The following is a 22,658-nucleotide window of genomic DNA, read 5'->3' as shown; positions in this document are numbered from 1 at the left end:
TGAAATGAAGCTTAACATTTCAAAATAAAAGCCTTGAATATTTTTACATCAACTACTTGTGTTTTGCGCATTATATAACTATTTTAACCCAATGACTATTACGCAGGGGATTAGTTTGGCCCTTTGAAATAAAGCTTAACATTTCAAAATAAAAGCCTTGAATATGTTTACATCAACTACTTGTGTTTGGCGCATTATATAACTATTTTAACCCAATGACTATTACGCAGGGGATTAGTTTGGCCCTTTGAAATGAAGTTTAACAAACATTTCAAAATAAAAGCCTTGAATATTTTTACATCATGTAATTGCTCTTTTTGGCTTTATTTGACTTTTTCATCCAAAGCACTGATAAACATGGGATTAGTTTGGACCTTTGAAATGAAGTTAAACAAAAATTCCAAAATAAAAGCCTTGAATATTTTTACATCAACTACTTGCATTTTCAGCATTATATAACTGATTTAACCCAATGACTGTTACACATGGGATTAGTTTGGCCCTTTGAAATGAAGTTTAACAAAACTTCCAAAATAAAAGCCTTAACAAAATTTTAAATCATACTGAATGCTGCGCGTCCACCTTACTTAACGTTCTTGTGATTCTCCGCATGCCATTGATTACGTTGCAGGGTTCTTTAGCATCGATGCCAATTTGTAGCGTGACAACGCCGGGCCCAAACCGACGGGCGCCCAAACCGACGGGCGCGCCTTGGCAGGCCCCGGCTAAATTTCTTCCGAAATTTTCTAGTAATTCTTTATTTTTCATCCGTAACCGTTAATGCGGCTCATACCGCTGCGTGCACACCTACAAATGAGGTATCAAAACGTGCAGAAAATTCACGCCATTGGAGCTATTACTTTTGGTGGGATTCGGGGTTAACATGGCGACATAATTCGCAAAAAACTACGAAAAAAACCCCATTATAAGTCAATGGGAAAAATCCTTCAAATACCCTATTTTTGAGGATTTTCTGTGTCGTCACGAATTCACGTAGAAATGCCATTCAAATTTAATTTTGTAGATACGTCCGTGATCTCTTCGAAAGTGAAGACGGCTCGTCGATACCAATTACGGTTTGTCCACAATTTGTCTCTAAGTGACCCAAAATTTTTCATTTTTCCTAAAATTAGAGTGTGCCTCAGACTGATTGCAGCTCCGCTAGAGTGAGAAATGAAGAGAATTTTTGAGCCCAAAATAATTTTGAAATCGCCATCACGCCCACAAATATCGCACGATTGGTATCAAACTCGGTCCTGACATTGATACGCATGCCTGCTCCGGTAAAATGTTTTCGAAATTTATCTAGACTGTACGGTTTTCTGTCACGGTGCTTCAGAGCAAAGTCATGCGACAGGATTTTCTGAGGCTGTCTCAGGCTCTCTCCCATATATTTCTCAAACATTTCAGATCTGGGCACACCATTTCTTTCTCTCATCGCTGTTAATGCTGTGAGTGAGGTAGAGATATGAATCTTGGGACTATCGCAGAAGACATATAGCCCTCTCATATGCTTCAAACGCTTTTCGAATATGTATTACGGTTCCCGAACGGAAAGGACTTGTTCCCAATGCTTTTTTTGGGTAAAACTAGCTGGCTCAAACAGAGAATTGTCTGCCCCAGCCTCTCTCACTAACAGCTCACACTTTGCTGAGACAATTATTTACCATAGCAACGGAACTCAAGAGGCTATTGGCTGCTGATTAGGACTACAAATACGCATCACTGTAGTTCTAACTATAGTGGAACACTCAGTTGAAACAGAGGAGGACTGAACTGGCCTTTAGAACTACTTGCTGATATGGGCTGTATATAACTGATTTAACTCAGTAACTGTTACACATGGGATTAGTTCGGAACGTTAAAATGAAGCATAATAATAATTTCAAAATAAAAGCCTTGAATATTTTTAAATCAGGTAATTGCTCTGTTGAGCGTTATATAACTGATTTAACCCAATGACTGTTATACATGGGATTAGTTTGGACCTTTGAAATGAAGCTCAACTAAAAATTTCAAAATAAAAGCCTTGACAATTTTTACATGAGATTATTGCTCTTTTGAGCATTATATAACTGATTTTATCCAATGACTGTTATACATGGTATTAGTTTGGCCCTTTGAAATGAAGCATACTGAAAATTTCAAATTAAAAGCCTTGACAATTTTACATCAGATATTTGCTCTTTTGGGCATTATGTGAATTTTTTATCCAAAGCACTGATAAACATAGGATTAGTTTGGTGCTTTGAAATGAAGCTTAACAAACATTTCAAAATAAAAGCCTTGACAAAATTTTAAATCATACTGAATGGTGCACGTCCACCTTACTTAACGTTCTTGTGATTCTCCACATGCTATTGATTACATTGCAGCGTTCTTTAGCATTGATGCTAATTTCTAGCATGACAACGCCTGGCCCAAACCGACGGGCACACTTTGGCAGGCCCTGGTTAAATTTTTTCAGGAATTTTCTAGTTATTGTTTTATTGTTTTGGAAAGGATACTAGAAATAGAAAGACTACTTATGCTATAAATTAATGAATGGAAAAGGGGTATGATTGTATAAGTTAAACTTCATCATACTCCCTTTCAGACTTACAGTCACCGAATAAGCGGTGTATTTACATGTATTGAGTATGTAAATATCCAAATTTGATAGGTATTGTATTTACACTTAGAAACATGAAAGTCTTCTTTATTATGTTTGCTGGTGATATGTCTGTCTGAAATAAATTATCATTATCATATCATTATCATTATTAATACGTGATTACTGTGGTAAGAGCAGAAAAGTATAAATATATCGCTGCACTTGACTTTACTGTATGGCAGGGGTGTCAAACTCCAGTCCTTAAGGGGCACTGTCCTGCAGTTTTTAGATGTGCCACAGGTACAACGCACTGGAATGAAATGGCTTAATTACCTCCTTCTTGTGTAGATAAGTTCTGCAGAGCCTTGCTAATGACCTAATTATTCTATTCAGGTGTGGTGCAGCAGAAGCACATCTAAAAGTTGCAGGGCACCGGCCCTTGAGGACTGGAGTTTAATACCTGTGCTAAGTGACTAGCTCGCTGTCACTGTCTCTTACTCTGCAGTTGTGGAGTCACAATGTCTGGGATCATGAGCGCCCCCTGTCATGGGGCAAGAGAACTGCCTGCCTTACCTGGAATCTGTTCTCTGTCATTTATGATCGCTCCTCAGCACACGAAACACGTTACACACACAGTTGGTGACAAAAAACACTGTACATTATACAAATAAGCTAAATTATGTAAAATCAGTTCATATATTAAATGTTTTTTAACCATTTTATTGGGGACGGACAGACAGGAGGAGCATGCTCTCATAGAATGGCAGCCAGTGCAGTTGGCAAGAGGATGCGCATACCAAGGTGAGGCTCAGCTCGCTGCTGCCTCACCGGCTTTGTTTCCGAGGATTTGAATTGGAAAATGTGAAAATTCAGCGATTTTGAAGAAAAAAAAATCAGAATTGGTTAAGCTAAATGAAAAATGGGTACTTTATAATACAAACCACAGGGTGAAAATAGCAATATAAATAATTTTATCATTTTATTTTTCCATGAAAATAATATATAATTATATATTTAATTATATAATTAAATATATAATTATATATATTTAATTATATATTACTAAATCAGCTGTAATATATAAATACAGGTGAGGAAGATGAGGCTCTGCAACTCCTGCCTCCCTTGACCGCACGTCATTGATATATATACAGTATATATATATATATATATTCATTAGTTTCTGGGTAAAAGAATGCAAACACGCTATAAAAAGAAATTAATGAATACGGAAAACAGTAAGAAACCAAATGCATTTTTCATCAGTAACACCACTTGCTTTCACATTTTCAGTGTAGGACTCATTAAGCAAATGATTTAATCTGTTTATTAATTATAGGACATCATCATATGACCTTTTTTTTTTTTTACCCCCTCCAGGGGGTCTTTTGTGGGCTCTAGTGTCCCTTATATGACAGTAGGCTGACAGGAAACGGGGAAGGAGAGGGGGGAAAACATGCGGCAAATATCGTCAGGTCTGGGAGTCAAACCCGCGACGGCCGCGTCGAGGACTCAAGGCCTCCAAATATGGGTCGCGCTAACCACTACGCCACCACGGCACGCCCCATATGACCTTTTTTCAGTTCGTTTTCATCTGTCTGGAGCGATATGTAGTTCTCATCTGTGTCAAAGGTTACCCTGACCAGCTGATAGCTGATCATGGCGGTGTTAAATGTCTTTAGCATCATGCTACGAAGACATGGGATGACACAGGTTGTAAAGAGACAGAATAGGATCAGGACAGTCAAAATGGGTGTCCCGATCTTTAACAGCAGCTGCCACCAGATTCCACAGGTGAGGCAAGAAGTAAAGTCAAAAGGCTGTGACCCATGAGTTGCACTGTCCACATAGTGTTTAAGCTCCTCCAAGTCATGCAGGGTGTCATGAATGGTTCCACCAGTTCCGGTCTCGTCTGGGATGAATGTGCAGCATGTCGAGCCAATAATTTTGCAAACACCTCCTTGAGAGGCTGTCAGGAAATCCAACACAACACGGTTTTTGCAGGACCATGTCTCTCTCTCATGGTGCTGTTGGCTAGTTGGTGCGTGCTGTTGATGAGTCGCAGTAGGACGTACCTGTTGATTTCCACGTGGTCTCGAACTTCAACTATACCCACCCTTGGGAATAGGCCTTGCATGAATAGAATAATTTCTTTTGTTCCACTTGTTGTTCCTTCCTGATGAGAAGTTGTGTCCTTTGGTGTGTACTAAGGCCATAGAGACACCTGTTTTTCATCAGACATGTTCCCTGGTCTGAGTACTGAGTTGTGTGTAGCTGTTCGCAGACATAGCAGTTGGTTGCGTTCCCCTTGTGTGCGGTCCTGTTCATCAGCTGCCACCACAGATTAGTGCTGTAGTCGTGTGGATGGGTCTGGAGGGGGGACGGGTCTGCTTCTCTCTTTGACCTGCTGAAGGTGAGGTTTCTCTTCCGCCAAAAGGAACAGTAGGCATGCTGCAGTCACAACACAACAAAGGATCCACCTGGCTTGTGGAGACCTGATTGCTTCTTAGAATACAGCAATGTCCCCCATTGTCTAGCACAGTGGTTCTCAAATGGGGGTACGCGTACCCCTGGGGGTACGTGGAGGTACCTCAGGGGGTACGTGGAGGTACCTCAGGGGGTACGTGAAGCTTTTCAAAATATCTTTAAAAAATCAGTAGGCTCCTCATAATAAGTCTTGGGAAAAATTATTTTGTAAAAAGTTCGATAAAATATAAATGTGTGTTCATGCACTGAATTTTATATTCAGTATTTAGTTTCAATATCCTTTAAAATAACCCCCCCCACCCCCCACCACCACCAAGTTAGTTTGACCCACGGACCCAGGGCACTCGTCAACGACCTGTCGTTATCATGATTACACTGTAACTATGGAGACGTGGCTAAAGCGTAGCAGCAATGCTGCTGAAAGTACAGAAAAAGTGAAAAAGAAGGCAAAACCAGAGCTGACGAAGTACAGAACGTACATGGAAAAGTATGTTTTAATGGGATTTACGTCCACGATCTCTGACCCCCCCCAGGCACTGTGTTTTTTTTGCGGGGAGAAATTAGCCAACGCTAGCATGAAGCCGGCACATCTCCAGCGGCATCTCACCTCAAAACATGGATGTCACGTTGGTAAGCCACCGGAGTTCTTCAGGAGAAAACTTTCTGAGTTCAAGTCATCCCAAGCCACAATGCGAAAAGCCTCCACTACATCAGCCAAAGCCCTGGAGGCTTCTTACGCGGTGTCTTTGCTCGTTGCTAAAGCCAAAAAACCGTTCACCATAGTGGAAGACCTACTGCTCCCCGCTGCTGTTGTATTGGCCGAAACTATGCTGGACAAAAAATCTGCGGATACATTAAAAACTGTGCCTCTGTCTAATGACACCGTTTGCCGCAGAATAGATAACATGGGCACAGACATTGTCGAACAAGTTGTGGGGAACCTTGGCGACTCATTTTCACTGCAGCTGGATGAATCCACAGATGTGAGTGGAAATGCGCAACTTGTTGCATTTGTAAGATACATTGACACGGACGACATCTGTGAACACATCCTATTCTGCAAAGAAATGGAGGGGCGAACAACCGGAGAGGACATTTTTAATGTCGTTAACATGTTTTTCACTGAAAATGCTATCAGCTGGAAATCCTGCAGCAGCGTCTGCACAGATGCAGCTGCATCAATGACGGGCAGCGCGAAAGGGCTCATAGCGCGGATTAAAAAAGAAAATCCCGACATCAAGTGGACGTACTGTGTGATACACAGGGAAGCGCTAGCGTCCAAGAAAATGAGCCCTGTGTTTCACGATGTTTTGAACGACAGCATTAAAGTTATAAACTTCATCAAGTCAAGGCCAATTAACACATGTTTGTTCCGCAGCCTCTGTGAAAATACGGGAGCTGAACACACAGAACTGCTCCTGCATACTGAAGTGCGCTGGCTGTCTCGTGGAAGAGTACTGAACAGGCTATTTGAGTTGCGAGCTGAAGTGCACACCTTCCTGACAAAGCACGGATCTCCCCATGCCACCTTGTTTGAGAACACGGACTGGCTTGCAAAGCTTTGCTATCTGGCAGATATATTCAGGAAACTGAATGAACTGAATATGTCCTTGCAGGGCAAGGACACCAGCATCCTGAACCTGTATGACAAGGTGGGTGGTTTCCTGAAGAAAGCAGAGATGTGGAAAAGGGCATGTGATCAGGAGGATTTCACCTGCTTTCCTCAGCTGGATGCTTTTCTCTCCAGTGAGGATGTGGCGACAGCTCCGGTGAAGTTAGCCATAGTGGGACATTTGGCTAACTTGATCAGTGGTTTTCACTCCTACTTTGCTGACATGGATGAGAAATCTGCACAGCTGGATTGGGTGAGAAACCCATTTCTCTTGTCTGAAGCAAACAGAAGCAAGCTTCCTGTCAGTCATCAGGAAAAACTGATGGAAGTAGCATCTGACCGTGGCCTGCAGATGAAGTTTGGTGCATCCACTCTCACACAGTTTTGGGTGTGTGTGAGGCAGGAGCACCCTGAGCTGGGACAGAAAGCTTTGGAGCAGCTGCTACCCTTTGCATCCACATATTTATGTGAGGCCTCCTTCTCAGCAATGATGCTGATCAAAACAAAGCAAAGAAACAGACTGTACCTGGAGAAGAGCTTGATCACTGCAGTTGCCTCCCTGCCACCAAGAATGACAAAGATCCTCAGTGAGGTGCAAGCCCATATTTCTCACTAAAATGTACTGAGTAATTTTTTTCCTGTTCATAAATCACTGCCTGTTACATACTGTTCAAATCAAATCAAATGTTCAATGCAAAGTGATTAAAGTGCAATCTTCTTTTTTTTTTATCCTAAAAGAGGTAACGTTTATTTTTTTTGTGAGCAAATCTTTATTTATTAAGTTAATTTATTTTGTAAACAAAATATAATTTATTTATAATTAAGTTATAGATTTATTTCTGTGAACACATTTTAGTTATTTATATATATATTTAATTTTGTACCATTACAGAGACCAATATAAATTAGCAGTGTTTTGCATATTTCAGTTTTGACTGGTTTTATGCCTTCCTGGTGGTCACCGTCTTCTGTTTTTCTTTTTTGTTTAACCATGCAATGTTTGCAATATGGATGTATTTGTCAGGTTCACTGATATAAGTTGTTTGGCTTTAATAAATCAGACAGTGATTTTACAGCACTGTACCTCTTTTTTATTCCAAAAATGTTTTGGCCGTGTCAGGGGGTACTTGACTAAAAATATATTTTTAAGGGGGTACATCACTGAAAAAAGTTTGAGAAGCACTGGTCTAGCAGACTGAGGATTTGTTGTTTTCTTTACTGACGTTGAGACGTCCCACCCTAAACGGTGAGACCCCTTTGTAGTCAGACTTCCCCACCACTCTGAATTAGAGGCCCAACACTCTGCAACTTGCAGTGACTGAGATGTATCCAGCTGGGTCTCTCAACAATCTTTACTGCGGTCGGTGTAGTTATCAGCACTTGGAACTGTCTTTCCCACCGTGGGCTGGCCCAGTTTTTTCTTTCGAAGACTTTAATGTAGACCCAGTCTCCTGGCTTGATGGGAGTGGTTTCCTGTGGGAGAGGAGAGTCAGAGGGCAGTAAATTTGCATTTGACACCTCTTTCTGTTTAAGAGTTCTAATCATACAATCTGCCAATGTTTGCTCCTCATCTGCTTTCTGTAAATCTGGAGAGAACACAGGCAATCTGTTTGCTCTCCCATGAACAATTTAAAAAGGTGTTAAACCATCTGTTGTAGGGGTAATTCTCATGTAGAGCTTTACCAAATCCAAACATTCTGGCCATGTCCTGCCAGTCGTTTCCATGCATTTTCTTAATTTGCGTTTCACCGTTTCATTTGTTCTTTCCACTAGGCCTGCACTCTGAGGGTGGTAGGCACAGTGATTTTTCAATGTCATTCCTAAGTGAGTAGCCATGTTGTGTATCGCCTGGTTTACAAAATGTGGCCCATTGTCACTTTAAATAGTTTGTGGGATGCCATGTGTTGGGATAATAATTTTACATATAGCTTTAACTACTGTCAGAGCATCTGCGTGCTTTGCTGGGACTCTTTCAACCCATTTAGAGAAGGCATCAATCTTTACCAGACAATGTCTATTTGGTCCACTTTGTGTGTGTTCAATAAAATCCATATGCATTGTCTGGAATGGATAAGAGAGTTTTGGGAAACTTCCTCTTCTTGGTCTCATGTTTACTTGAGGGTTGTGTTTAACACAGACTGGACATGCAGCACAAATTTTTTTAAGAATTTAATCCATATGTGGTAAAGTGCTGTTGTATTATTGTTATCATCCCTCCTGTTGTTACATGGCATGGCCCATGTTCCACAATTGCTGCTGCTTTAAAAAGAGATTTCGGTAGAACAGGTTTGCTGTTTATTTGAAAAATTTTCTCATCATTAAATGTTGCCACTTTTAATATTGTTTTATATTGTTTTTCTGCTTTTGGAGCATTATATTGCATGTCAGCTAGTACAATTTTATCTATTATTTGTTCTTCATCTTGTGTTAGGATGTTTCCAGTTCCATGTTGTCCTGCTGCTGCTTCTTTTGCTACTTGATCAGCTAACCTGAGACCTCATCTGTACCTGTTGTGTGTGCTGCACACTTACAAACTGCTAGTTTAGCTGGCAGTTGTATTGCTTGTAGGAGATCTGTTAGCAAAGAGGCGTTTTGTTACAGATTTCCCTGTGGATGTTGTCAAATTCATTAAGGTGGAACACTTCTGTTTTACTCCTGCCAGATGGCTGTAGTTGGCCCTTCTGCGGAACACTGTTCTTACTCTTTCACAAAGATTTCCCCACTGTGCTGCTTATTTGTTTCCTAGTTGGCCATTCTAGGGGTAGGGGAGTTGGCCTTGATCATTTCTATCAGTGTAATCTCCCCCTACTTTGGCCCAGTCTTTAACTAGTGATGACATTGCTGCTTCTATACTCTAAAAGAATGATGGAGACAGCATGAGGTACATTTACTGTGAGGGGAGAGCACCCCACAAAATCACATGAAGCAAACACTGCTTTTTCCTCTGCAGCTACTGCTCTGAGACAACTAGGTAGACCTGCTCTTCTTGAGAGTCCAGGTGACTTTATCATAAGTTGATAAATCCTTTCCATGGATCAAATAAGTATCAAATCTTTCTTTCTAACTAAAAATGACAATCCTGAAATTAAAGCTGCAGTATGTAACTTATATAATTTTTTTTAACATATTTGTTAAAACTGTCATTATGTTGTGACAGTATGGCATGAAAGATAATCTGAAAAATCTATTTCCTCTGCCTACTCTCTAGAAACAACTATTCAGAGACAGGAGAGTTTTAGTGCTGTCAATCACAATCTCATGTGGCTGCTAATCCCTATGCTGCAGCTAGCGCAGCCTGTTGTGAATGCCCAGTCTAGTTAGCATAGCTACCAATGACAGCAGATAAACATTTTTCCTGTAATGATATGTTGTTTCTCCACCATTAGCACATTTAGCAGTGAATGAATAAAGTTGATTGACAGCGCTAAGGGCATCCTACTGGTTCTGATTGGTTGTTTTGGTCAGAACGTTGCATTACTTTAGCCAGTAATAGTAGCTCAGGGAGGAGGTGAAGGACATTGATTGTTTTCACAGATTATCTGTCTCATAACAAATTGGCACGACATGGTGACAGCTTTAACAAATATGGAGAAAACATATTTTTTATTAAAGCCATATACTGCAGCTTGAAGAAGTCTGGATTGCTTCATGTATATTTACCATGTTGCCTATGACTGTTGCTCGTGGGGAGAGATATTTCAGTAATCTAAAACTACTTGAAAAAAATTAAGCAACTTATTTGTATACTGTATACGGACTGTTGCATGTAAAATTCATGAGCAGTAAATATTGTGCTGGTTATCAGTTTTGGACCAAAGAAAGCAAGGCAGTTGCAAGCCTTTAAAATTGTGACACTTTTGATGGGTCAGATAGACTCAAAGAATTGTAACAGCAGCTGCGTGGGGGGAGGGGCAATTTAATTTTTGTCATGGGGCCCAAGATTCCTGGCGGCGCCCCTGCTTAGAGATATTTAATTTAATTCCAAACTAGCATGTATTACCAGCATTACTTCTTCAAAAAGGAAAAAGAAAACATTTGTATGAACTTTAGTGATTGCAGTTTTTCCTTCTCGGTTTCCCAACTTATGGCTCGTGGACAGTAAGAGGATCCTTAGCAGTGTTCAGGACTCAGGGTTAACAGGAACAAACTGAGAGAATTTGCCTAAAAGCCTCTGAGACATTCTTTTCTGGCTAGATAATTCCTTTATGTGAACGGGGTTAGTAAGTCAGCAAGTCTTCGTTGCAGTAGCAGTGTGTATAACAGCTGTGTGTGTATAACTTATCTTGGATGTCTCCTTGCTGCCTCACTTCTCACTCCCCCTCTTGCTGCTTGCATCTCTGCAGAGTAGTAGTCCTCCCCCCTCTCTCTCCTCCAGCTTCCTGTCAGTCAAACTGGTTCTGGTGTTGGATCTTTGAGTTCTCCAGACTGTCCCTCAGTCAGTGTCCATGCTGTCCACAAATGAAACAAGCGTCAAACAGTTCAGTTTTTGTCTTTGTCTCTGAAGCATGTTATCTTTTCCTTCTCCACGCTGATGCCAGAGAGCAGACCAGCGGAGGCTGTAAGAGTTCAGTTGCATCCAAACATAGGGATGTAGTTTAAGTCCAAATGTCCAGCAGGACACCATACAGTGTCCTGTGTCCATTCATCACCTGGGAACTGCTGAATGGCAGTTCACAGGTATCAAGGAATTAGGATCAGCAGACACTTCAGTGCCTGGAGGTGATGGAAGTCTTCTTTGTCTTCTTGATCGCTGTCATTGGCTGGTGATAAGGGAGGGACAACATCTGATCCATGGCAGGACAGGTATGATTTGAGGTGAGAGGTCAGACACACCGCAGCAAGGCTCAGGCGGAGGAAAAGGAGAGAAGCCAATATGAGTCGATTAGGGTTTGTCTTTCTTTCTGTTTTTTATTTACAAATATATTTTATATTCTTTTCTCTCTTGTGATTGTATAGTTTTAACCACTTATTACCCAACATTTTTTTAGAAGTCATAAGTCATTTACTTATTCGAACACATATAAACATGAAGCATGTTAAAACCTGTAGTCTCTTTTGTCCTTTGCAATATTTTATTTTAAAATGTAGAATGTAAGTTAATTTTAGTTTAAGTTAACTTAGCCTAAGTGAACATCTCATCGGAGAACAATGGATGACTTTACGTTTGTTGATCCTACTGCTGAACCTGTGAAGCCAGTGAGCAGCCCTCCACTCATTTAAAGCCTAAGAGAGATATGAGGCTGGATAATGTCCAGGTCAGTACCTAACTCTGATCGCTGACCTCTCCAGACATACAGCAAAGGATCATGGCACCAAGTTGGTGTTACAATCTTTAGTAATTGTGACACAATTGAAGCTTTCACCTTTAGAAAAAAACCCTAAATGTTCTACCCAGTAATCTATACATTGAAAACATTCTCTGAGAAAAAATGTTTGGTTTTTTTTTTTGTTTTTAATTTTTTTGAAATTTTTCTCTTCTTTCTGTAGTTGCTTTTAACGAAACTTTTGCCATTGTTCAACTTTTAATTTTCCATTTATCTTATTTCTTTTTCCATTTCAACATGTGTGTAATGCTACCAGGAAATCTGGGCAGCATGTATTTTTCATCCCCTTCGGGGTCCTCAGCAGGTGAGGATTTACAACAACACTTATTTCCCATTATTTTAGTACTCTGCGATTTAGCTTAATATGACTTGATATTGTGCTTCTTCAAAGAAAGTGCTCTAGGTGAGTGCCTATTGTCCCCTGACGAACAGTCCTTTAGGCCAAAACTATGTTTTGGTCCAGTTCTTCACTTAGGATTCTAATTCCCAGGGCAATAAGTTGTACTTTCAGAGAACTAAACACCAGTCACACTTCACACTCGCACTCATACAAAAATTCCCTGCCAATTTCGAGGTTATTTCCTATATTCCTTATAGAGATTGGCATCCGGGGGGGACTCTAACCCACCCCTTTTTTCCCTGGGACTTGAACCCGGTTTGGGACTTGAAACCAATTAATAGCGCTTTTCCAACTCACGTTTCTGTCGGTTCATTTTTTTTTGTTTGGATCTCGTCAATCCGCCGTTGGCAGACAAAGTCGGACCTGAGACGCTGGGCCAGCGAAGAATTTACTCCCCGGGACTTTCTGCCTTCTCCAGGTCATGCACTCTGGACATGCGCATTTTGCAGCACGTCGTTCTTTGTCTGTCAGCGGACGGGTATGTTGCTATCCGGGTCACAGCACCAAGATGATAGGTATCTTATCTTATAAGATACCTATCATACAAAAGAACCACAGACAAAGTTTTTAGTTTTCAACCAAGCTTTTGCAAAAGGAGAAGACACAGCAAACTGCTTTGACAAGCTGCTCATTGTGCATTCTGAAAATCTTCAGTTAGGGCTTGTCTTTTATTAAGGAAAGAAAGGAGTGGATAACAAAGAAAACAAGTTCTTAATTTTGCACACAGTTCATCTGACTACAGGAGGAGGATAGAGGGCTACCTTGACAGCAACAACAGCAGGCAGGTGTGGCAGGGAATCCAGCATCTCACCAACTACAGGACCAACCTCGCAGCTGCGGAAGGCGACGCCACGCTGGCAGAGGAGCTGAACCTCTTCTTTGCCCGCTTTGAGGTGAAGCCAACAGAGGCAGCCACACTACACCAAGCAACCCACAACACCACACCCCTCGTTGTAGAGGAGCACAAGGTGAGGCGCACACTGCGGGCCGTCAACCCAAGGAAGGTTGCTGGACCTGATGGCGTCCCTGGACGTGTCCTGAAAGATTGCGCCGATCAGCTGGCTGGAGTCTTCACCAGGATCTTCAACCAGTCCCTAGCCCTGTCTACAGTCCCATCCTGCCTGAAATCTTCCACCATAGTCCCCATACCCAAGAAACCTCACATCTCCTGCCTCAACGACTACCGGCCAGTGGCACTAACCCCTGTGGTGACGAAGTGTTTTGAAAAACTGGTCCGGGGTCACATCACAGCACTTCTCCCTCCTGGCTTTGACCATCACCAGTTCGCCTACAGAGCCAACAGATCCACAGAGGACGCTGTGATCACGGCCCTCCATGCTGCTCTGTCACATCTGGAGCAGCAGGGGAGCTATGTGCGGGTGCTCTTTGTAGACTACAGCTCTGCTTTTAATACCATCCTCCCTCACAGACTGGTGGACAAATTGGGGGACCTGGGTCTCCCTCACACCACCTGCATGTGGATTCTGAGCTTACTGACCAACCGACAGCAGAGAGTTAGGGTGGGAAAACATACATCCACTGCCCTCAGCCTTAGTACTGGCTCTCCACAGGGCTGCGTGCTGAGCCCCCTGCTCTATTGTCTGTACACATACGACTGCACCTCTGCCCACCACAGCAACACCATCATCAAGTTTGCTGATGACACCACAGTGGTGGGGCTCATCTCAGGAGGCGACGAGTCCGCCTACAGGGGTGAGGTGGAACGGCTGTTGCAGTGGTGCAGGGAGAACAATCTGCTCCTCAACAACTCAAAGACAAAAGAACTCATAATAGATTACAGGAGGAATAAAACGGACATTACACCACTAGCCATTGGGGGAAAATGTGTGGAGAGGGTAGCTGATTTCCGTTTCCTGGGGGTCCACATTGAGCAGGGCCTCACATGGAACATGAACACTTTCGAGCTGATAAAATAGGCCCAGCAAAGACTGTACTTCCTGAGGGTTCTCAGGAGGAACAACATCAAGGAGAAGCTACTGGTGTCCTTCTACAAGTGCTCCATAGAGAGCATACTGACTTACTGTATCTGCGTATGGTATAACAGCAGCACTACGGCTCAAAGGAAAGCTCTCCAAAGGGTTGTGAATACAGCCCAAAAAATCATTGGCTGCCCTCTCCCCTCACTGGAGGACCTGCACAGCGACTGCTGTCTAAGAAAAGCACAACACATCACAAAGGACACTTCTCACCCCGAACATTCTCTGTTCACACTGCTGCCTTCAGGCAGAAGATACAGAGCAACCAGAACAAGAACCAACTGTCTCAGAGACAGTTTCTACCCGATAGCAATAACAAAACTAAATGCAATCAAAAACAACCATTAATCATCATAAATGATGTATGTGAGAATGTGGCTGTTCTTACTTTTTTTTGCCAGTTGTTTGATGATTCTTGCGTTGTGTGTGAATTGCGAGACAGTTATTTTTTTGTTTTTGGGCATGTGCACCGACTGATGGCACCCTTTGAATTTCGTTGTCCTTGTGATAATGACAATAAAGATTTGTCTTATCTTAGTTGAAGATGGAACACTGAGTAGAGATAATCTTGTAACAGAGATGTTTTGTAGGGGAGAGTCACAAATCCTCAACATAGTATCAGTGTATCAGTTTACACACACGCATAGCAGAAGGCTAAGACCGTTAAATTCAAAATAACTAATGGTGGACAAATATGTAAGAGTGATAATGACACATCATAATTTCAACAACAATCATCCCCCAGCACTAGGCGAGCAAACTAGCTCCTCTTGGGCTCATCACCTCCATATGCAACTGGCTGCTGAATCATGGACCCTAATGATCCATGACATCCATGCCAGTGGGTCTCATCAGGGTCACAATGGTGGGTCTCATCAGGGACAACAACAAACTGGCCTTCAGCAAAAAGGTGAAACAGCTGGTGGACTGGTGTGATACAAACAATTAAATTCTGAATGCTAACAACACAAAAGAAATAATTGTTTTCAGGAAAAATCAGCCAAGTCACACACCCCTCCTCATCAACCATGTTGCAGTGGAGCAGGTCAGAAACATAAAAATTTTGGAGATACAGATCACTGACACTTTGACCTGGTCCTTCCAAACCTCTGGTCTGGTATGAGAGATCAGCAATATCTCCATTTTTTATGTCAAATGAGAACAGCAAACCTCCCCCTACATCCTCACCACTTTCTACAGAGGGACAATAGACTTAGACTTGTACTTTATTGATCCTTTGGGAAGACTCCCTCAGGAAATTGAAGTTACCAGCAGCTCCCAGGCAAAAAACAAAGTTAACACACAGTAAGCAAAAGTGCAAAAGAATACAAAATACAAATTAAATACTAAGGTACACACCAAATGTGAGTAACCAAAACCTTAAATTATGCAAGAAAAACCTTAAATTATGCAAGAAACAAGGAATAAGAATATAGAATATAAGTAAATATAAATACAACACAAAACAAATATAAGAATTTGGCAGATAGATTGACCAGTGATATCGTATTGCACTATGTGGTTTGACCTGATAAGTATAGTAGAGCATATTGTGAGCAGCATCTGTGGCTGGTTGGGAGATTGCAACACGTCTGACTGGCAACTTACAGAGAGAGTGGTGAGGACAGCTGAGAGGATCATCGGGACTGAGCTTCTTTCCATCCTTGACACCACGCACAGGCACTACCTATCCAGGGCGTGGGCAGTTACAAAAGATCCCTTCCACCTTCACCGTGATCTGTTCTCCTTGCTGCCCTCTGGTAAAAGTTTTAGTAGCTTCAAATGCAGAACAACCAATTTCCAGAACAGCTTTATCCTTCATGTCATAAGGCTACAAAACTCCCATTAATTTAGTCTTTTGTTGTATATATTTATATCATAGTTTTTATTATTAATTATTTATTTATTTTAAATTCTTTCAATATCCAAATTTTTTTTGCAACAGTGGGGTCACTATTGTTAACTGCAAATGTGCAGACATTAACTGGTGGGTGGGTCGGTCAGTCAAAACTCTCTCACTGCAGAACAGAAGAGGAATGTGGCTGATATATATATTTTTTAAAACCTTTGTGTCATGTTCTGTGTTGTCTGTGTATTTATTTATTGTTTTCTGTGTCCTTGAGTCTCTTCGTTGTCCTGTCCTCCCCTTGATTGTTCCCAGGTGTGTCTCGTTTCTGTGATTACCCTCCCGTGTATTTAATGCCACCTGTGTGTCTGCGTCGCTGTCGGATCCTTGTCTTTGTTCGCGTCATACTGTCTAGCTGTCGTCTCATTGTGGCGTCTAGTCCCTTCGTGTAACCGGTTGCTACCAGCGTCGAGCCCTGGCTTCCGCTCGGCCGTGCTGCCCGGTGTTTGTGGACTGTTTGGATTTTATGTTCATTAAATCATCATCATTCATCTACCTGGTTCCATGTGCGTCTGCCTCACCACCAACACCGCACCATTTCCTGACACTTTGCAGTGGTAGATAAGATCAGGGAATAAGATCGGCTTCACGTGTAAGTATCGGCCGATCACCAATCCCTAAAGTTAAGGAAATTGGTACTGAAAAATCGGCTGACCGATAAATGTATCCTATGTTATACATGCATATAGGACATATTGTATCCAGCAAACTTATTGCCACATTATGAGCAGAAACAGAGTGCCCCAAAACCAAATTTTGCTTCAGGCCAATGGCTTGGGTCGGCCCTAGTTGAAACCCTGTTAATGCTGTTGATGTTCTTAGATGGGCACCTAAATTAAATTATGCATTTAGGATTTAATTAGGAAGTTTACTTAATAAAAGTTTGCAGAACCATCTTGATAGATTGATTGTTGTTACATGGCTACAATCGAGCTATTTGTAATGTTTGTGTTTGAGCTCAGTTTCTTCACAAATATATCACAGCAAATATACCCAATAATCAGTGATTGATTGCCAATTAAAGTAGACACCCTCTCACAGCCTTCACTAAATCTATTTTTAAACACTGTTAGTGATCCTTATGTTCTTAGTAGTAAGGGGGCCCTAAATCAGATTCTGCCTAAGGCCCCATATTGCTTTGGGCCATCCCTGCATGAAGAGCTAGCCCCGGCGATGCGCATCTCTCTGCTGGATGTGAGAGACCAATAGGGAGATTTTGTTTTTGAGGCAGTAGCAGTGACTGATAATTGGTACAGTATTTTTGCTAACGTTTACGTGGTATATTCTGAGCGCCAAATGCAATCGGCTGAAGCAGTTGAGGTTGTGCAGTAACGTCTACTCACAGCAGCTCACCTCCAGCCCAGATTCCTTAAATGTATGATTCCGTTAGCAGCGGGGCGTACTCGTCTGGTAGTAACATTGAGGTGAAGCAGAGAGTTGCTGGTGAGCAGGTGGTACCGGGACTTTGAAGTGCGCCACAGTGACAGTTGCTGTACTGTTTCTTTATATCAGGATGTCTGAGCACAGCGGTGGGACTGACTCCGGCTGCCTATAGCGAACCAGGAATTTAGTCCAGCACTGGGGCAGCCTGATAAAATTAAAGTCAGAAGTTTTCTCTGCAACCGAACCATTTTTGTGTTTGGGGGCAAGGAGGGTGTCATGAATTGCGGGTGTTGAGGTGGTGAGGCAGACGCTGTAGACCCATGATGTGATAAATGAATGATTTTAATGGTGAATGTCCAGCAAAACACAGTGCAAAATAACGGGCAGCACGGCCAAGCGGAAACCAGGGCTCGACGACGGTAGCAACCGTAAAAATGAAGGGACAACGGAACAACACAAACGCACATTGGACGAGGACCCGACAAAGAACAGACACACAGGTGACACTAAATATACTGGGGGTAATCAGGGAACAAGAAACACCTGGGAACTAATCAAGGGGAGAACAGGACAACACGGAGACACAGAGACACCGAAAACTCGAAATTAACACACAGAAAACACAGAACACGACAGAGGGTATTTTTCCCCCACTATCCTTGAGGACAACTACGAAGCGATTTTTCTAACTTCAACATCAGACCTACTTTTTTATTCACAAACAAGTCTATGTTGAAAAAATATATATATTTGCCCATATTTTGAGAATCCCCCCTCCTCCTTACCATGGACATGGACTGAATGAGTTCAGTCATTATTAAAGCCAAGGGCAGTCAGACTTTATTTATTTTGCTAAATTGTTATTGTTAATTAAATGCTATTGTTGAGTGACTCAAGCATGCCTCCTGATGCACAAAAATTAATAGTTTACTTTTAAAGTAAGCTTTAAGTGAATTTTTAAAAATTCTATTTTGAGGACATATTTTAAAATATAAGCAAAATATCTCTAAAAGCATATTGTTTCATTGGTACACTTGAGCATATACATATTTTGTTCACTTAAAGTATACTTTTATTTAATATATTTCTTAAAAGTGTATTGTGGTACAATTATATTTAAGTGTGTTTAAAGTTATAATGTCAAAATTGGTACAAGCATGCTCTTGGTATACTATGTATATGTATTACACTTAATACTTAGTATACTTAAAATTAGGCCTGTCGCGATAAACGATAAATCAATTAATCGTACGCCGTCATTTTAATTATCGGCATTATCATCTCTTCCGGCCTTTTCCTCTTTCTGTTGATGACACTGAATGAAAAAAGGCTCAACTCCGGTGCTCTCCACTGACCCTCCTTCCTCATTTCCTTAGTGTAAAGCCCAGCGCACACGACAGGATCTTAGAGCTGTCAGCCAATTGTCGGCCCATTTTCAAAACCTGACAGATCACACATTAGCCGACAGAAATCCTAGGTATATCGGGTTCGTTCCTGCCGTGTGGTGTCCAACAATGGGCACAAAATAATGGCTACAAGTCCAGTGAACTAATTTTAAAACCAGGCATTAATCAATGCATTACTACAATCTACCTGCAATGCATGTGGCTAGTGTCAGTGTAAAGTCCTGACTGAATGAAAATCATTATAACCTATTTACGTCACGTTAAGGAAGAACAGCTGAAAAGTTATCGATTTCGCTCCAACTCCTCCCCTTGTCATTTCTATATTCTTTGCATGTTGAATAAACATTAATGTTGTTTCCACATATCATCTCCAATGTCCGCTGGACTTCGGGTTGCGCCGTGTCAGCTGTTTGGGATTCCCCTCCGTAATTTTCCCTCAGAAAGCATAGAGGAGAATCTGTGCTTTCTGATTGGCTACCTGTCACATTCAACAGGCTGCCTTAACGATCCCAGTCGGGGAAAACCCCTGATTTGGATCGGAGTGGCAACGACGATCTACCGTAACACACCACACAATCTTAGAAAGACCAATGTGCTAAGATTGTTGTAAGGGGAAAAATAGGAGCAAAAAATCATGTAGTGTGAAGTATTGCATCAGGTAGTTGATGTGCCCATCGTCTCTATTTAAATTTAATTATTACTGAAGGGCAACACAATATACAGACTTCATAATCTGCCCTCTTTTGGTTGAATGCAGTATTTATTTACACTTTGGCTTTATGTTGTTTAGTTTTTTTTTTCAGTACATTTTTTGTTAATGGAGACTGAGAATCCATTTTATTTTTGTTTTTGGTTGTTTTGTTTATTTTGTTTACCAGTTCCAGTGTTTAGTGTTCTTTTGAAAATAAAGTGTATCTAACTTTGGCAAGAAATCGCATGCGTTATTACATCATTTTCAGTGTAAAAAGGTCTTCAAACAATAGTATCATTTATCGCAATAATTTTTGAGACAGCAAAATTTGCTATCGTGACAGGCCTACTTAAAATGTACTTTCACAAATGAATATATGTTTCAAATATACTAAAGTATTTTTTTCACTAGGGGATATATTGACTAATATACAGTGCAGAGCATTCTGAGGCCAATGCTCTCAGAATGCCCTGCACTTTAGTTAGCTTCCTGCTTTTGGAGCTGTCTCCAGTCCAGTTGCATTTTCACTGCATTCCAACCATTTCAGAGTTCACTTCACCTGGGCCGAGGCTTTTAGGCGGATCAGAGTTCACTTTTTTAGTCAGTTTTGGAATTCAAATCTGCAATCACACTATCCAAATGAATCAGACTTTCTAGACAAACACATTACAGTCTGATTAAAGTGGACTAAACAGGGCTGGTATTAATTCCCTTTGGGATTAATAAAGTACTTTTGAATTTGAATTTGAGAAAATGAGACGTATAACATATAAAATCTAAAAAAAAAAGTACAGTATTTATTAGGCTTAGTTTCTCATTTCCCCTTGATTTATTATTTACCATTTTTATTTTTTGTTTTCATTTCAGTGCAATAAAACATTAGCTACAAGAGATTTAGTCACATACCATTTAGATGTCTGACAGGATGGAAATGTATTCGCACAGTGTTCGTTCTTCAGTCAAAATATGTCTGTTGCATCAAATTAACTATTATATTGCTTTGCATTAAGCCTACATGATTGTCTGAGGGATTAGACAGTGATTGTCCTTATTCCTGCAGTAAGTAACTCACTCACGTACCGTATTGTGGCTTTGTGTCACAGCTTGAACAATTTATAATCTGAGCTGTGTATTATTGTTCCACTGCTCTGTGTAATCGAGTTAGAATGGATCAGTTGTAATTCGCAGCACGCTGTGCTGTGGCACTGTGTCACAACATGAATGGATTGCATCCTGATTTGCATTACAGCTGCTGCACTGAAATGGCGCTGTGTCTCTTACTTCAGCATTTATTTTGTGTCACAGAATTCAGAAGTTCCATCTAACTGGCTCCTTATCTGAACTCAGAAATGAATGAGGTCTGAAGTGATTTGCTTCAGTTTGTTCTCTCAAATGATTTGTTCATTTGAACAGATTGATCATGAATGACACAGCACTATTGTCCAGTTGCAAGCATAGGGTGCACTGAATTTAACTGTAATCAAAAGGTGATCAAGTTTAGTTTATGATGTTCCAACATGCACAGTTGTGGTCAGCATAATAATTTGACTCATAAGTAAATGCTGCTATCCAAGATGATCATGTACCTGATCATTACACTATCTGGTTTGGAAGAAAAAAAGGTCAGTCTTTACTTTGTGCAACTTTTAAGAAGACAGTGACAGAAGGTCACCGTTCAGCTTCTACAGAAGAAATCTCGGATGATGTTTTATTTATTTTTATTCTGCATTCTCTTTCCAAGCTGTCTTTTGTCTTTTTTGCTGTCAGTATAGCTAATAAAGCCTCTAAGTTGCTGTGAAACTTTGGTGTTTATATGACATGACAGCCACTAGTCAACTCAACTTTTATTACATTGACCTCAACTTTAAAAGGCTGAGGACAGGGGTGGTATGGGGTAAAGCACAACCCACATGTGGATGCCTCAGTCTTTATCGTGGACATCACAGGGTTGATTCCCAGAACATCTTCCCTCTCTTTCATTACCCATTTTTCTGTCCAACCACTCTCAAATTAAGGCCACTAGAGCCAAAAAAACTTAAAAGAAAAAATATATGTATTAAATGGTGCAACCCCTACTATGAGAACATTGTTGCACAGTGATGTATCTGTTATAGCAAGAAAGACTGGTTCAGTTCTTACCTCAAGGCTTGAATGAATGTTGTAAAACTTGATCAATCTTGACTGTAGTCTTCCTTCGTTTGGTCTGTTTTCAGGTCAGTGTGTCTCTGAAGAGGCTAAGAGTATTTTTGTCACACGAGGAGCTGCAAGAAGACAGTGTGGAGCACAAAACAATGGCTGGCTGTAAGTCTCCCCAAATGTGTTGTCTAATACTAGTCATGGAAGAAAATACAAACCTTCAAGATTTTACAGAGCTATACTATTAGGATTACACACCAAGCTGACGGGTATTAGTCAATAATTTTGGACCTCAGTGGTGGATTGCAGTTAATTCAATATGAATGAAAAATATGCTTTCGATTTTAGTCTTGTAAAAGGATTAACTGAAAATTATGTAAATAAAGTCTTAAGAAACAGTTTGACATATTACTAAAGAGCTGTATTATATAGTACGGAGCCCCATGGGGGACATGGAAGATTATTTTTTCCTTTGGCGTTATCTCACAAAAGGTTTTGCATTCTCTTGCAATAATGTACTGATCAGTTGATGCAGCTTACTTGAATGCTGAAAGTCTTTCTTACAGTGGCCACCATATTTCTGCTATAATATAAGGTTTTCGTAAGATTTTTCATGTACGTTAATATCTCGTTTGTGAGATATTTGAAGTTTTCACTGTATACAAAAATTAACCAGGGTGTATTTGCTTATTGCAAGGGAATAGAAAACCTATTGCAAGGGAA

The 22,658-nt window shown here is 40.9% G+C and overlaps 1 protein-coding gene across 6 annotated transcripts in view; it reads left to right on the top strand.

The window, feature by feature from the left end:
• Window positions 1-22,658, top strand: part of abcc1 (ATP binding cassette subfamily C member 1 (ABCC1 blood group)) — a 124,179-nt gene that overhangs the window by 36,293 nt on the left and 65,228 nt on the right. For all 6 annotated transcript variants that reach the window (XM_028023569.1, XM_028023565.1, XM_028023567.1 and 3 more), the window contains one exon: window positions 22,013-22,100. In XM_028023569.1, the coding sequence (XP_027879370.1) occupies window positions 22,013-22,100 (88 nt within the window). The remainder of the gene's footprint in view (window positions 1-22,012; window positions 22,101-22,658) is intronic.

Source organism: Xiphophorus couchianus, chromosome 7, assembly GCF_001444195.1.
Source record: "Xiphophorus couchianus chromosome 7, X_couchianus-1.0, whole genome shotgun sequence".
In the NCBI taxonomy this organism is placed as follows: Eukaryota; Metazoa; Chordata; class Actinopteri; order Cyprinodontiformes; family Poeciliidae; genus Xiphophorus; species Xiphophorus couchianus.
This window is presented reverse-complemented; position numbering and strand designations above follow the sequence as displayed.